General features: G+C 43.1%; 1 protein-coding gene across 3 annotated transcripts in view; it reads right to left on the reverse strand.

Annotated features, from left to right (window-relative positions):
- Positions 1 to 980: 980 nt before the first annotated feature.
- Positions 981 to 17,394, reverse strand: part of qkia (QKI, KH domain containing, RNA binding a) — a 65,761-nt gene continuing 49,347 nt past the window's right edge. The window contains exons 5-8 of one of the 3 annotated variants that reach the window (XM_010777172.1): positions 6,940 to 7,027; positions 5,079 to 5,513; positions 2,997 to 3,071; positions 981 to 1,766 (exon numbers count right to left, since the gene is read on the reverse strand). In XM_010777172.1, coding sequence (XP_010775474.1) covers positions 1,750 to 1,766; positions 2,997 to 3,071; positions 5,079 to 5,513; positions 6,940 to 7,027 — 615 coding nt within the window. In that variant the 3' untranslated portion in view covers positions 981 to 1,749. Of the gene's footprint in view, positions 1,767 to 2,093; positions 3,072 to 5,078; positions 5,514 to 6,939; positions 7,028 to 17,394 lie in introns of those variants that run through there. The other 2 variants (XM_010777173.1, XM_010777171.1) reach the window with 2 other exon arrangements.

Raw genomic sequence — 17,394 nt, forward strand, 5'->3', positions numbered from 1 at the left:
GGGGGGACATTGTGGATGCGCTTTCGGAGGGTTCGTCATTTGTTCAAAATAAATGTTTCGCCACAAAAATATTCAACACTAACAAGTATTTTTCTTATTGGCGGGAAGGCTCAGATTATGCCCACCCTTATGTCCCAACGGATGACTGGGGTTAGAAATAAAAGCATAATAAAATAAAGGCCAAATGTTGAGATGCGAAAATGAAGAACATGAAGGAGCAAACACTCTTTTGGCAATGTGGCTGATGAAACAACTGAATATAGAAGCTTCATGACAAAAGCATTTATGTACAGAACTTCAAAGTGCCCTTCCCCCTAGCAATGTAATGTAATTGGGTAGCGTGTGGATTTAGTGTTAATTGCCTGCGTTCACCTCAGAAAAAATAGCATTAATGGGTCAAAACTCTTCTAACTGACTGGCTGTGAGCTCCAGCTGAAGGCAGGCACCACAAACTCACACCTTCCTAACTCTGAAACCACAAGAGAGGCCCTCTGTGAGGCAGATGCATAATTGCAGATATATAATTCATTGGAAAACCCTTTGGCTAAATATGCACACTTAATACTTTTTTTGTCTTTTCAATCACAGCTCAGCTAACTCATTGAGATATTTTTCTAAATACATCAGGCACTGTATAATGGATGTAGTGTGGATGGGGGCGTAGCGATGGTCAGTAGCTAATAAGCTCTGCTCCAAAGTCCCCGAAGCCTCAGCACACCCTACTTTCATTGTAGTATTAATTAAAGACACACACACAGACCCATCAGCCCAACTAGTGACCTTCCCATCATGCCCCTCATCATATCTTATTACTGCTGCCTTCTTCAAACATAAGATTGCTTTTTGTTTTCCAGAGGAAATCACCTGCATCAGTTTGGCTTGTCAATTTCAGGCAAAGCTAATTAGTCAAATTTGAACAACAGAGAAACCAAAATCAAGTGAAAAAAAATAAATGAAAAAAAAGAGACAAGAAAAACACATAAATCATAAAAAGCTCTTTTTGCAATCATTTCAGCCATGCTTTTAAAAACAGACAAGAAGCTGTTTGGAGGGGCACACCCAGAATGTGTCAGCTCATAACTACATTTTAGAGCTCAACAACTGCACTACATGTGAAAAATGACAGAAATTAAACAAGTTAATGTGAGTGTGTGTTCTCTTTCCTTCTGTTTCTTTTTCTCTCCTTATAGGTGGGTGTTGGGACAGGGTGGGGCAGGAAGGGGGGCTTTTAATTGTGTTTCTGTTTAGAGGGAGGGGGTGATGTCATTACTCTGAAACCAAACGGTTTGCATCAAATAGATTGGTTCATTGAACTTTGATTCAAACAAGTGAGGTCACCAAATTAGAGTGATTAAAAGGAGGGTGGGCGGACAGGTGGGGGTCTTTATTGCTATATAATTCAGTGCAGATTTATGAGTAATATCACAAACACATCCACCCACTATATGATTCATGAAGAAAAAGAAAGAGAAAGAATGGGAATTGAACTCAATGAACAGAGGGAAAAAATGAATATTACACAGTTGTTGGGTTGGTTGTGTTTCTGTGAAGATTCTGCGTTGGTTTCTATGTTTTGTCAGTGTTAGGGTAACTGTATGGGCAGGCGCCTCTCTCTCTCTCTCTCTCTCTCTCTCTCTCTCACTTGCGTCCGAGAGACTAGCAAAAGGCAATTACCAGTTAACTGATCAGCAGGCAGGCTTGGGGCGGCTCGTCATTGGGTGAAGAGTTCAGAGGTCAGAAGGTCATGTGTTAGTTGCCGGTGGCGGCTAGGTGGTTAGAAACAAAAACAAAACAAACAGAAAAAAAAGATAGAAAGGATATTAGTGTCAGCAAGAAGAGACTGGAATGACATCATTTTAACAATAAAATGAATGCAATCTCTTATGTCGCCCCCTGCTCCTAATTCCCATGCCATGTGAGATGAACCCGGCTAATCTCATTATAATCATGACGCTGTCCCATCATGATGCCAACTTCTAAGCCCCCACCCTGAACCAGGAAGATTGGCGGTTTAATTTAAGCGCACATTGCCCCCAAAATCCAAACAGAAGCCAAGAGAGGTCGAACAGACAAACAGAATAAGAACAAAAATCTAGTGTTTTAGTGTCTTTAAAGTTGGAGTGCACGTTACAAACAGTGTGATTAGTAGTGAGGAGACTCACTAATGTTATGTGAGGGATAACTGTGACTAGTGTTACATGTGCAATGAATAGATGAATCGATGCTTTCCCGATTCTTTCTCTTTATTTAGCAGTATATTTTTTATATAATATAAATATACACAGGAACCATAAATACATTTGATATAAAATGCTCAAATATAAAAATGACAGTACCTCATGTACAACTGAAATGTTTAAATGTATTTTTTTCAATCTATATGCAATACAGTGGAGAGAATGCAAGCTACCTCAGCTTATGTCTGTGTGTGTCTATCTTCCATAGAAAAATAAAATGCTAAATAAATTTAAATTTTCAAGGTGAAATGTTGCGCGGTAGCAGCAGTGCTACGTGTCTTCTGCCTACCAGGTCTCAGATACAGTATAGAAATGTTTCTCCTTTTGCTTTGCTCCTTATGAGCGACGGAGATAAATCATGTATGGGAACAAACCTGCTCCATTTTAGGCTCTAATCTCACATCAGAGGAATGTCATTATACATGCGGACGCTGCCTGCTAAATACTAGCTGTCCTGGTGTCACAGCTGCAAAAACCAAAAGCTGTTCAAATGACTTTTGCCTGAGCTTTGACATATACACCTTCCACATATACTGTATATGTTAAGTACTTAATGTAAACAAAATGTGCAGACCACAATCAACCATTTAGCTGGTGTGTGGGTGTATGGGGTGGGAGAGGTGGCAGGGGGAAAGGAAAACAAAATACAATACAGACGAGATACAAATTCCCAACTAAGGCATTGAGGCATAACAGGCATAATAATCATTGAAATTCATCAATCAATAGCAGAGTGTAGCTATAGGAGACTAAACTGACCTCTGTCAGCGGTCACAATCCTTTGGTAAGGATGGACCCGCGTGTCATGCCGTCTCACTTTAGAAGCCATTGCACCTAGATTGTAATAGGTCCACAAGGTTAGAAACCATTCACTTTGAGCAGGGGAAAAAAACAGTCATCTTTTACAGTAATAACATTCACATTTTTAACCATTAGCAAACTAATGCTTGAATACAATAATACACAGAATAGAACATAATACAGATTATATCACATGTACACACACCACACAGAGCTTTTCTTTTGCTTGTAAAAAATGCAGTAGAAAAAAAGACTACGCAATCATTTTTGGAGTTTTACTAGGTATTTAAAAATGCATAACTTAAGTAATAAAAATCCACAGTGCTCAGAGTTATATAGAGGACTCTTTGAAAAGGGGCAGGCAAAGGGTACAGGCTCCTGGGCTGTCTGGGAAAAATAATGTGATTCTTCCTCTCGGATCCAGGGGAATCGAGAGAAATTTGTCTCTTTGTTTTGAAAGGTGGGGGAATCCAATACAGCTCTGATGGTAATTGAATAGTGCCAGACAGCACCTGCCTCTCCCTCTCTCTCATTTTCTCTTTCACCATTTCTTTCCAACTCAATCTGTGCCCTGGCGGTAGAGCCTGTCATTTTCCTCTTATATATGTCACAACTGATTCCTTCCTGCTGCAGTGCTTGACTCTGCCTGGTGTATAGGACACACACAAACTGTTTGCGTGTCATTGTATGTTCAAGTGCTACAAAACCAGACGCTCACAGGAACACTGAAAAGAAATCCAGCCCTCCCAAAGGTAGAGAGGACATTGGAAAAAAATTATAGTTTTCCAAAGATTTTTTTCTGGTATTGTCAGGTTATGAGGGAGTTTTGGCTTATAACCACGCAGCCACCTACACTACTCTGAAGAAGCAGATGGCCTGACATTTCTTTATTGTCAGAGCAGCCAATGTCGGCTAGATACAGTAGCACAGGCAGCTTAACCAAGTGCATGAGTATGTGTGAGCAAGAGTGTGTTCCACAGGGCCCTGTGTTGCTGAAGGCACCAATCGATAGAGTGAGTAAATAAAATGCACTAAGCTGGTGTAACCCTGCAAGTTAAAGAGAGGAAAGCCAGTCAGCTGCCCTCGTCTGTTCTGCACATGACTCCCAGAGGCGCGTCCAACACACAGGTCAGCTAAAATCACGCTCGTATCTGCTGCTGCCTGATGATCCCTGGGACAACATTAGAGGACTACTGTGTCAAATTAAAGCTGGCAAGCAACTGACGAAGGCTTCTTCTGTCTGGAGGGGGAAGCGTTTAGCTTTCGTTCACTAAAGCCTCGATACAACATATGATGCATCAGACTCTGTTGCATCAATATCTGAAAATGGTTCTCTTTGGTCGCAGATGTGTTGAGCTTAAGCACCAATGAGAGTGAATAGAATATACAGACCCTTGTATTGAACTGTCCTCCTGACACAGAAACTAAGGGGAGCGTCAGGTGTTAGCACAGAGCTAAAGTTCAAGAGGGGTGAAGCTATAACAATGGAGAGAGGGGAAGGAGAATAAAAAAAAAGGGAAGACTGGAGGAATTTAATGAACATCACCAGTGAGAGTGAGAGGGGAACTATCTGCAGTTATCAAGGCCTGCCTGCAGTGAACAGTGCAGAGGAATAATTTCAAAAGCTGCAGAAATCCAAGGGGATCTGCTGCCAGACTGAATATGCCTGCAGGCCAGTGCATGGAGGGGTTAGGGAGCAGGCTGTGTGTATGCGAGTGTGTTTCTCTCTCTGCATGCCTCATTTCACAGCGAGGCAAGTCCTCTTATATGAACCTTGCAGAAAAAGAGGCTATGTAAACCTGAGAGCATTAATGTTTGGCGAAAGCGTAATTAAAACTGTGAATATACCTTAGTCTAGATTATAAAGAAAACTTTCCAAGAGCCTAGCCCTCACAGGGTCCTTTTTGTCCCCCTTTGCCTTTTTAATACAGTGTCCATATGAGCCACAAAGCTGGTAATCTCATCACCCAGAGCTTCACCATCACATCCACCATGTAAGTTTCTCTGTTTTTCATCTTCAGGTGGACACGACATATTTACCTTTCAATAAGTCCTGACTGTGGCTCATGGCAGCCGCGTCCAGCATCCCCGCTCCGGGGTAAAAAAAGCTGCCCTCGTGTCCAGGCTGGCCAAAGTTGGCTGTACCCGCTGGACCCATGCTAGCCCAGGCTCTCTTACCTAGAACCCCACTGTGATCGATGGGGTACTCCAGCAGGGAGGTGGGTGCCAGGGCGTAAGGGTAATCATAAGGGGTGGTGTAGATAAGCCCACCATCCGGTGAGGGAGGCACCAGAGTGGGGGTGCCATTGGACATCATGGCAGCCATTTGAGGTTGCCGGATGAGGTTCATGATTTGGCCCCCACCGGGTGTTTGGGGCCGGAGCCCCTGGGGAGGCAACACCTGACCCGTGGAGGTTATGAGACGTTGGCCTTGAGCGGCTGCTGCCGCCGCTGCAAGAGAGAATGCAAGGGTGGCTGCCATAAGCAAGAGAGTGAAGGACAGGAGTAGAAAAGAAAGAAAGAAGGACAAGAGATAAAGGTGTAGTGTGGTCATAATCACAGATGAAAGGTGAAAATACAAAAGGAGGAAAAAGAAGGGGGAACGGGAATGGCAGGTAGAGGGAAGAGGAAGGGAGCAAAAGGAAAAATTAGTCCATGCAATGATCATGGTGGTGAACCACAAAAGCCACAATCTGTTGCAAAGGAAAATTAACATAGCCAGACAAAATAATAAAATGCCCCTTACACCAAAATACAAGCACACAATGCTGCAGTCATCCCCAATGCATTCAAAGCATACAAATCACCATGGCAGCGATACATTCATCTACTGGAAATGGCATAGGAGAGGTAAACAACACACATGCCAACAGAAATAGAGCTGTTGATTATGTGTAGAGGAGAAACACTCAAATAAGAGCAAGTTTCACTAAAGACTCTTCAGGAATCAGTGAGCATAATAGTAACCTATATTTCATTTGTTACAACTTATAAAATGTTGATCCCACACATAGTCAGCAGTCTATTTAAGTTGGAGAAAGTACAAATGAACACAAAGATCATTTTTTCAAGTGGTTCTGCATCAGCGCGCACCGTGAGCTGTGCCACACAAGCTTCCCCAAAGGCAGGTCAATTTATTCCCGAGCCATGGTAACTACGGTTAGATGGTGGGCCAGTTCATCATGGTTAACATATTAGCAGATGTTAAATTAGGAAAATGAAACCGTGAAATTAATCAATTCTAGTTTCATTTCATACATTTGCACACAAATAGAATACAGAAAAACCCAGTTTTTGACATCTGAATTACATTTTTGATGATAATTATGAGGAAAGGGTCCAGAGAGTAAGTGCACTAGTCTTTAACTAATATGTTAGATGATGAAATATTTTGGCCTTTAAATCTTTTTTATATATTTAGATCCAGGATGTGATTATGCATTTAGAAATTGGTGATTGAGGAGCAAACCCTGTCGATATGTGAGCTAGTGACCAACATGCAGAGTGGAGCAATGTGCTGAAAGTTTAGCATCCGCAAAAAAGCAAGTGACACAGAGCGATGGCTTCTGGATTGCAGGGGGGGGATGGATGGAGGAATGGATGGAGAGGAAAGAAATACGGAGTAGAACAGAATGGAAGTTGGTGTACTCATGGAGGAGTAGAGTAGGTAACATGTTTGGAGAGCTTGAGAGAGAAGAGTTCTGCTAGTGGTGAGAAATAAAACATCGTATGTACACAGTAGTTAAGACTAGACATTATTTAAAAAAAGGTATACAGTATTAATTAATGCCAACTACAGAACAAATATATATAAATATGTAAGGTCAATGATGTTAAAAGATTAGTTGTTTATGGTGAATATATGAAACTGTGGCCGACGTGTGCATGGAGGCTCACTTACGTGATTTGAGGTTGTTGTCCCTGTATGTCCCATTGAGAATGGCCAGCTCCATCAGCTGCATCTTCTTCAAATTGTCTTCTCCCTCCGCCTGTGGAAAAACAGAAACTTTAATGTCCGTTCACAATAACACACCACACACTAATTCCAATTAATTTCACAAGCTGAGGCCCCTTTATAGGCCAATTGAAACAAGCCACATGACGACCATTTCACCAAACTACATGCCCGGGCGTCGTTAGAGATCTACAGTGGGGCAGCTAAATCATTTAGACAATGCATGTCATCTGTTCTCCTCCAGCACCGCTTGGATTGGGAATTTATTTAGGGAAACAAAGATTGAGATAAGCTAAAGTGCTGTTGTCATGGCAAAGTGCTGTGTTGTTACCAAAATGCTGACAGACACATTAAGTGTGGGAATGCATATTCATAATCCATATCAGAAGGATAATTACTGTAATTTTCTTTGCTCCCTTGTGCGCAATCAAATTCGCAATAAACGCCCAGGCTAATGTCAGTCCTGTCAATTAATGTTTGGATAAATAAATACAAAAGCCGCAGCCACTGTCATTATCGCCAAATTAGGGGACCGAAATTATTCTCGGAAAGCAATTAAGATAGTACCCCCCTCCTACTTACACCCATTCATTCCTCCCCCTTTCCTTTCTGCACTCCCACACCTCCACCCCCAAACTCCATTTCCCCTGAAGCTACCAAACACTCAATAACCATGACAACACAACAGCTCCTGTGATTTTCCAGGTTGTACACCGTTATTTAAGCAGGCCCTTATGTGAATGACTCCAAAGTGAAGGGTGCAGAGACAGCATGCCTTGGTGCCCTCGGCTCCACCTTAAGTGAACTATTGACTGCTATTAAAAAGGTAGATTAAAATGCTTTATCATTTCAACTCACAAATACAAAAAAGGTGGCTTTTGCATTGTGCATCTGCACTTGAACACATCAAGGGCACACAGAGAAAGGCCTGTTAGGTGGTAGGATGGTAGATAGTGAACTCCTCAGTTCTCTATTCTATCTCTGCACAGATTGTGTCTCCTGGACCAAGTTTAACAACAGTATGCAGCTCTATTCAGAGGATGATAAGGAAAGAAAGACATGGAAGGGGAGAGGGAAAGAAAAGAAAAAAGAATGAGGGCTCAGAGTTAAGCCCTCCCATGAGACTCCTCTTCAACACGGCCACAGAGAGAGGAAGAGAAAGAGCGAGGTTAAGCAAGAGAAAAGGTGACAGAGGCTGGCCTCCCTTGACTAAATATAAGGCAGTGGCTTCAGAGCACTCACATTATTCAACTGTGTGTGTCTGTGTAATGTTTAGTGTACCACAGAGCTGCCAATTAATGAAGCACGGAAATCTCTACTGCTTTCTTTCTCTTCTCTGCTCTGGCTCTGTTTTCATTTCATGGGGAAACCTCAGTTTTTACCAAACTATATCACTTTACTCTACAAAAACAGACACAAGGCAACTAAAGTCAACACTACTGATTAGTGTACACACATAATGTACTTCAAATGTATTATCAATTCATTATTAATTGTGTTCAGAACTATATCAAGGCAATCCCCACATTTTTGTTAACTACATTCACAGGTTAAATATAGAAACTAGAATTACACAAATTGAATCTAAAAACCTATAACAGTGCAAAAACCCAGGTAACCCTTTGCCAAGCTACATTACGTTTCCTCCTTAACAACCTCAGAGGTTCACAGAGAACAACTTCACATGCTGTGTCAACAATGATAACCATTATAGGCTAATTAACATGGCGTCGGTCAATGGCAAGCATTGCTAATATTGGCTGTACCCGATCTGCAGTGCGCATGTGCGAGATGGTCCGCCATATTGGACAACTCCATACGACAACTCTAATAGGACATGTGACGGCTGCCCGGAGTCATAAACGTCTCAAATATCTATATAAAAGATGTTATTTTATTTTATTTGAAATAAAATGAAGGACATTCACAGTTAACGTAATTAGATATAAATTATGAATGCCATACATATTGCATACATTCACAGTCAATATTTCTTCAGTATGTATAATAGCTGTCTAACAGAAGTTAAATCAATTTCTCACTTATTCTGACAATGTACTTAACCAAATAAAATGACCCAATAAAAAGGAGTTGTTCAATAATAGTGAAGTCACGTTGCAATAACAATAACTAATCTCTCTCGTTCAGATTAATATTGTCAGGTCTTTTGAGTGTTATTTTTCTGCTTTGCCAAACGCCACTGTGTCAAGTGTCCTATTAGAGTTGCCGTATGTACGGTAGTTGTCAAATATAGCGGACCATCTCGCACATGCGCACTGCAGATAGGGCAGGGCTGCAGATCGGGTAGTGACATTGGCAAATAAATCCTACTGAATGGACAGCCATGATCACAACTGATTAGATGCTGTAATCCCTAATATGTAAACATGCGTAGACAAACAAATGAACAATCCCTAAAACAGCCGCTTAACTGAAAGAGAGCAAGTTACCATTATTGAAAACAATTTCCAATCACTGTTACTTTCTCTTCTCCATCTTCCTCCTTATTTACATCCAAACACTAAATCAGAACTTGCCCTCTACAGCTTTGACTGAAAAAAGGCTGCCACCACATAATAAAAACAGCTGCTCTTTCCCTTTTGTCTTTCTGCGTGTGTATGTGTATCTCACAAAAACTCTGCCAGTTGTTCTTTGGAAGTGGGCCAAGCCGACTTTCTAGACAACGCTGAAAGATGTGTGGGGAGGGGAGGAAAAGACAAAATATAGAACACAACTTCTCCAGATGAAATTCATAAGAAGGGGCTGAATGTGTAAAGTCTTCAAAGCTTAAAACATCTGTTGTAACAATTAATCAAACATTTGCTTTTACTTTTAAGAGTCTTTGTATGGAGAGCTGTATAAACTCAAATCCATGAATGATGAATCCGTTCTTTGCTAGCTAGCTTTACCTGGCACACAGGCCTGCTGTCTCCCAACAATCCTTTAAATGGCTAATTAGTCGTTCCTCTTGCATGAAGCACAGGATGTCCTCATGAACAAGGTGTATTCCTGAAGTACGAGTGCAAACCAGAGAACTACAGATCCTTCGTGGCTACACTTAAATACTTTGTGAGAAGACTGACCTTTTAAATTAGACAAAATAATGAGCACATTTGGGGCTTGGTTTCTCACAAGAGAGAATGTTTGAAAGGGAGAACAATGTGGGTAGCTCAGCAAAAGGCTGCAGGCTGAGGACAATTGCACGCAGAGATATGTGTGTTAGGGCTGCTTGTGTGTGCTGAATGATGATGGATCTGCAGGGTTGTGGGGGTTAAATGAGCGCGGGGTAAGAGGACGCCACCATCTATCCAACTTTGCATAGGTGGCACACTTCCTGTTGAGAGGAGAGACACACGAAATAGAGGGCAGCGAGAGAGGAAGAGCACAGATGCTGCTGCAAGGATGAGGTGTGCGCTGCTGTGTGTGAAATGTGTGTATCCCCAGTGGAGTGCAGATGATATAGCTCCATCTTCTCACAAACAGTTTGTTAGCTAAAGCTCCCAAACCCTATCATTTCTGTTTTACATGTGAAACGAGCACAATTTCCCCCCCCGCCATCAAAACACATATTCCCTGCTGAAAAGTGTTCCTACTGTTCTCAGTTATTGTTCTCTGTGGTACAGTGTTAGCGCCCTGGTTTACACTAGTACACAACCAGTAGGGTAGGGGATTCAAAATGGCTGCAGATCAGGAGAAAACTAAAGATAATGGTGGCGTCACAGCTGGAGTGGACTGACTTCAAATGTGTAGCCCCGGTTGGATTGGGCCAGCTTCCTGCAGCAGAAGCACAGCTCAGATGAATGTTTGACGAACAGTGCCAGAGAGAGCAGTTAACACTTTAATGTTGCCTCGCTCAAGGTGTCACCACAACTCACTGACTCCTCAGAGTGAATGCACCACCCATAATAAAACATTCACTCAGACGGAGACGTCACGAGGACTTTGTGTGTAGACGGTGGTGTGTTTGTGTCTGTGTCTGGGATGATCTGTCTGCTGGAATTCCCGGGAGAGGAATAGCTGCTGGTTTATACAATAGGAGGAATGAGGAAAGGAAGTTTTCCTTTATCATCCCTAACACGCACATGTGAGTAACAAACACTCACACACACGCTCCTGTCCATCAGTGAAAAAGCCACTCAATAAAGCTGCTCTATCCACAAGAATCAGATTCAATCAATGAGGCCTATTTGTGAAATCAGCAGAGCGGTAAAAGCTATCAGGGAGGAGCAAGACAGAGGGATGAGGGACGGAGGGAAGGGGAGCAGGAGGTAGGGACAGGGAGACGGGAGTGCGATGAGCTAGAGTAGGTGAGCCGTGTCCCCCTGCCAATACCTGACAAGCCTGCGATGAGGTCACGAGATGCATGCTAAATCACTGTCATGCTGCACCCTTTTCTGATCAAAGCTTGTGTTCATATGTTGATGACAAACAAACTGTAGCTAATGCCAAGTGTCACAGATAATACAACTTATGTTCAATGTTATATACCGAGCATGTGGATGAGAATAAGCAACAGATGAGCAACTGTCTCGTCATGTTTATAGGGCTGCACCCTTACTCTCCCCAGCAGCCCCACTCCAGGCCCTTTCCCATCCATCTCACCCCAGATAAACACAACAGGCGCCTGGATTAGCTTGGATGAATTTGCTCATGTCTATGGCTGCAACTGAGGGAGTTTTTACTCATATCTGGCAACAGTCAGCGTCTATGCAGCTCATCTAACAGCTCAGCTTGCAGAGATGAAATGATGAGCAGAGAGAGAAATAAAAAGAGGTGGAACAAAAGATTACCAGGAGGAGAAAAAGCGCTGTAGACTTGTACAAGAGAAAGCGTGAATGATTGTCTTTGAGTTGGTGGTGAGATATGCGAGGAGAAGAAAGGGATAGTTTGAGAATATGAGACAAGAAAAGACAGACAGTGAAAACCAATTTGTCTTCACCCTAGTGGGCTGACATTGGCTAAGGCCTGCTTTCCTGGCCACACACACACACACACACACACACACACACACACACACACACACACACACACACACACACACACACACACACACACACACACACACACACACACACACACACACACACACACACACACACACACACACACACACACACACACACACACACACACACACACACACACACACACACACACACACACACACACTTAGCAGGGCCAGGGTCAGGCTCTCTCCAACTACTCCAATTACCCCAGCAGTAAACACAGCCTGCCCTGTCGGCCTCCTGGGATACAGAGAAAGGCAAAATGTGTAGAACTGAGAAGGAGAGGGGAGGGAGGAACAGAATCTGCAGAATAGCGTGGAGGAGGTGGTATTGGGAGCCTCGGGGAGGAAGCAGTAGATGACTTCATGTAGAGGGGTGGAACTGGTAGTTGCTGCAGCTGGTTTTTCTCCCGTTCCCCTCCCTAACTCGCCTCCCTTTTGGTTCCTTCCCAAACTCTAACATCTGGAGGAAAATGATTACTCTCGCAACGCTGCCAAGGCGACTTATCAACAATTCCACACTCTCCAGAAGCGCAGGGTTAGGGAGAGGAAGGAATGAGTACTTGTAGCAAGCTTCAAAACATCTCTGCACTAAATAAATAAGTGACAAGAAAGTTTTATCAATTCCAGTCCACTAAAGCAAACTTTGGTGGTTGGATTTGGATAGGAAATAAGAAACACATGTGCGGCAAACCTGATTTCCATTGTCACATTGAAAAGACTATAAACTACTCTAGCAAAATCACAAACATGCCACCCACACACCTTTTTCTTTCTCATGGAAAACCATGCATCAATCAAATATGAGGAATTAGAAGCTACACATATACAATAAATAAAAACACACAACAGCCGTTTCAATAATAAGGTCTTGTGGCAATCAGGAGAGAAAAAAACATGAAACGCTAAACAAACATATCTTCTAAATCATAAAAAAGCATTTAAAAGTGTGTTGGAGTAGTACTCCATGTCTTTCTAAAAAATCACTGCTGCACTTTCAAAGGCAATTTTCTCTCTTCTGCCTTGCCCCTCAGCTTTTGTGAACACATCTGCAGAGGGGAATCAGGCGTCAACTGTATTTTATTTTCCCCGAAAGAATAACAACGCAATCTCCTGCAACTCTCCTCTCTGACTGTCTTCTACCTTCCCAACACTCCAGCAAAGCCTCTTTATTTCTTCCTTCCTCCTTTGCTCCCTTCCTCACTCCGAGACAGCTCTGTTAGCAACTGGCGCCATTAGTCATGCTAAACCACCAACACACTTGCTCATTAGCATAGAAGTGAACCTGACTCCAGTCAGATTATTACAAACTCATCACGGCTGCTCCGCCCCATTACTGTCAATCACGCAGCTTACTGGGGTACAGCTGAAAGTGGCACATTACAAAGTCAGGAACTAACTTTTGTGTTAAGACTTCATTTCCCTCATCGTAACAAAGCTCATAAGTGCCAAGTCCACAGAGTAAATGTGTGCCGTCTGATGTAGCGAGGGTGGGTGTTGATGGTGCGACTACATGTTGCAGTGAAGTTATATTTAATTAGGAGAGACTAGTTTACTCCCAGAGCTCCTGCTGAGGCAATCAATAAAGGGCAAGGTAAGTATGGGTGGCGGGTGCAATCTGGGCCCTGGCATTGGCACCTGGATCTATGGGGCTTATAACAGCCTATAATTGTGCTTAAAGGAGTGAAGTGGGCAGCCTTGGTTCTCTCTGCTAGTCCCATCAATATCACCTGACACACACACACAAATACAAAGACTTGTGCTACCGACAGGAGAAAATACAGGAACAAGAGCATTTTTTACTAGCTCACTGCACTTTTCGAAAAACTGAAAGGAAACATATCAGTTTTTCTCTCCCATCAAAAGCATTACCAAAAGTACAAGGAGGAAAGCTGGGCCGAAATCCTGAGTGATCTTGTTTATCCTCAGAAACTGGGCTGGGTTTCCCATGTAACATAATAGCATTAAGAGCGGATTAAACTTCATATAAATAACCTAGAAAATATATACAGATTTAACAAGAAGATTTAGATATTATTAAAAGCTTGTTGGCCTGCATCGGATTGAACAAACAGATGATGTTACAGACTAAAAGCAGGAGGGATCACTCAGTCACAACATGTTGCACAGCCCCACAAACAGCTTTTCCTGTCCCCTTTTTCTCATCATCTGTTCCCTGCCTACCAAATTCCTTCTCGTCCCTCTGTCCTCCCTGCTCATATTCTAAATATGCACTTTCAGTCCCTACCTTATTCGTTCACTTCTTTTCTATTTCTCTTTCCCTCTACTCCCTTCCCTTTATCCCCCATTCCACCCGGCTGCCAGACGGAGTATTGTTCTGTCGCTGCGATCCTTTAATGCTATCCAATCGAGCAGGGAATATCTTGAAGGGATTTGGCCAGGGATGATTTGGGAGCTTTAAATACTGCTAGGGGATTTGCATCATTCAGAGATCCTGACTCCTAAAACAGGGGGAAAGTACGTCCTGCAAGATGTGGATTCAAAGCTGGAACCTTTTGGAGGGATCTACCTGGGCGAATGCAGCCAGCACATGAACAACATGTTTTAAACTATTTTTGAGAAACCTTCTTTCGAGATCCGTGGCCTATTTTGCCCACATCCCCGTCAGATACTCACATGCTAGGATGAATATGTGAAAGATCTGCGAGTCCAAATAATTCACATGAAACTGAATATTTTCTACACTTCAAAATATGTCAGCATGTTACTAAAAGACAAATAAACTCAACTCTTTTACTGATTTGAATAACTGATTAAGCTTGGATGCCAAGTCAGTTCCTTACAAAACATTAACAAGGAGGATATTTTGTTTTCTTTGCATGATAGTTTTATAGATGTGTGTTCATGGTGAAGAAAGAAAACATTGGGGACTCAAAGAAAAAGAGCCTTTGGTTTTGGCTCCTCGTGAAACATCATGGGAAAGCAAGTCCGTGAAGTAAACGGAAAGTGAAGTATTACAAACATCCCCCTTAAGTACAAAAAGAGAAAGGGAAAAGAAGAGGACGGTGATAAACAAACCCAACGAACCCATGTGAGATTACAAAAAAGGCTTCCACGCTGGAGACACAAACGAAAGCCATCAGTCCAGAGTCGGCTGGTGGGGCTGAGAGAATGGAGTTTGAAATGAGTTGAGCGACGGCTGGCAAAGCGAGACATCGCAGACTGCAGGAGCTGAATTTGACGGGCGGCCTTTGGGCTCTCTAAACGCTGAGCTCTACACAATCCTATTTTCCTGACTAAACACTGGGACACAAAGTCGCTGGAGAGGCAGAGATGAAAGCAGTGTGCATACGTTTGTGTTCCCACTTTGCAGATGTTGAAGCCTGGCCCTGGTAATGCCCTGGGGGAAGTTCAGAACATACTGTGGATGGACAATGCATAAAGCAGAGTATGTGAGAAGGACAAAGGAGCAGAGTGGCAGAGAGACAATGTCTCAATCAGCATTGGACCTTTGGAGATGCAGGGTCCTGCCTTACAATGGACGCATTGGCGCACACACATGAAAACATCCCCCCACACATCTGCATTTCCTTCCTCTCTGGAAGGGGATTAAGGAGACCTTCAAAGAGAGGCAGAGAGATTGGCCGGGGGCCGGCTGGGTCCCTCTCCTTTCCACTGGAGGAGCAGGGCAGATTAAAACTGCCCAGGCTCCTCCGCCGGCCTCGTTACCCGCCCCCTCTTCCTGCACACTGCATTAGGACACTTGAAAAAGGCCCTGGAGGAGCCAACCTGGTGGATTAGGAAGCAGGTTATTTTACAATGATGAAAGGGAGCCGGCTGGTTAGGGACTTCTAAATGAATGAGACAAGAGAAGAAACATGACTAATTCCCCTTAGAGGGATGAAATGAAAGAGATGGATGCGGAACAGGACAAGGTTTCAAGGAGGAGTAGGGGAAGGAAGAACTCAGGAGAGCATCAAGGAGAAAGTGCTAATTGTAGCGTGATGAAGCTGAGGTTTGGCTCAGGACAATGAAAGAGAGAGGACAAAGCTTCCAGCTAAAATACTAGTTACTTGCACCACTCGTCTTTGTGCTTGTTCAGCAAGTCAGATTCATGCGTGTTAGTTTAAGTGATTTATTGTTGCTCGATCAATCATTGATAAGAATTTGATGGAATAAAAATGCATTAATCTATGGTACATTAATTCTATGTGTGAACATATTTTATACGCGTATTTTTTTCACACCAGTGTGGGGGTGAATGACAGAGGGATGAAACAAGTGAGGAAAGGTGAGGAAGGAGATGTAACGTGGCATTCAGCACAAATGTTATTGCAATCTGAATCTTTTCCCCGCTTTGGAGTTTTCACCATTTCCTGTGGCTGGCTCCGTGAGCAGACTCCCGATGATGAGAGGAACAGCAGGCAGAGTGGAATTCAAAGTCCCACTGCCTCTTCTCTTATTCTTAAATCACTGTGTACGTGCAAGCACACGTTTCTAAAACACAAACCCAACAAATAATGAGCATACTATAGGTCGTCTGCCTCCGGGGAAATGCACATACACAAGAAATTCTATCTAAATTGAACGCAATTGCTCCCATGATCACAAAGTCACTGCAATCAACGGTTTCTTTGCCGGGACTCTTTAAATTGCTGGAGTTATCTGATGATAATTAGAACTTCATTAAATGGCAGGCGGTTCCAACTGATCAAGGCTGCTGTAGATTGTTTTTCTATGTGTTTTTCAGCAGCAAATCGGAGGCAAGTCTATGCAGACAGATTTTGGGCCAAAGAAGTCTGCCTGCCTTTCAGTCGCAGTTCCAGGAAATTAAACAGGAGGACAGGACGAGGGAAGGTGGCCAGGCTCAGGCAGGTTGTTACCTGCAGGGGTATCGTTTCTTTAGGGTAGCAACCACCTGTCTGCCCCCCAGGAGAGCCATAAAGCTGGAGCTGAGGAGAGATGGGCAGATGGAGAGGTGGAGGGGAGGGAAGGCAGGGGAGGAACCCTTGGACCAAGACCAGACCAAGTCCCTGCTGTTGGGTTTGAGCTGACAGGAGGGACTCGGCACACATGGAAAGAAGCTCAATAGCTACCGTATGTAGTACAGCCATAAAAAGCTTAGACTGGAGGAATGTGTGCGACTTGGGAGTTATTAAAATTAGGCCTGAACTAGTAACAACAGAGGCTTTTTGTGGCCATCCTCTTCCACAATCTATGGGAAACATATTTCTAGTTTTATTAATGCATCCGTGCCTTTTATTTAGTGTGAAAGGAGTAGTTGATGTACCTTTGTGCTAGCCTTTAGGCTTTCACAGATACATTAAGAGAAGTGAGTGGTGGATGACTTGTCCCCTCTATCAGCCAGAGAGAAAGAGAGCAGCAGACAGCATGAGAGGGCAAGAATACAAGAGAGGAGAAAGGACACAAAACAG

The sequence above is a fragment of the Notothenia coriiceps genome, unplaced genomic scaffold, assembly GCF_000735185.1.
Source record: "Notothenia coriiceps isolate Sejong01 unplaced genomic scaffold, NC01 NC01_scaffold00017855, whole genome shotgun sequence".
In the NCBI taxonomy this organism is placed as follows: Eukaryota; Metazoa; Chordata; class Actinopteri; order Perciformes; family Nototheniidae; genus Notothenia; species Notothenia coriiceps.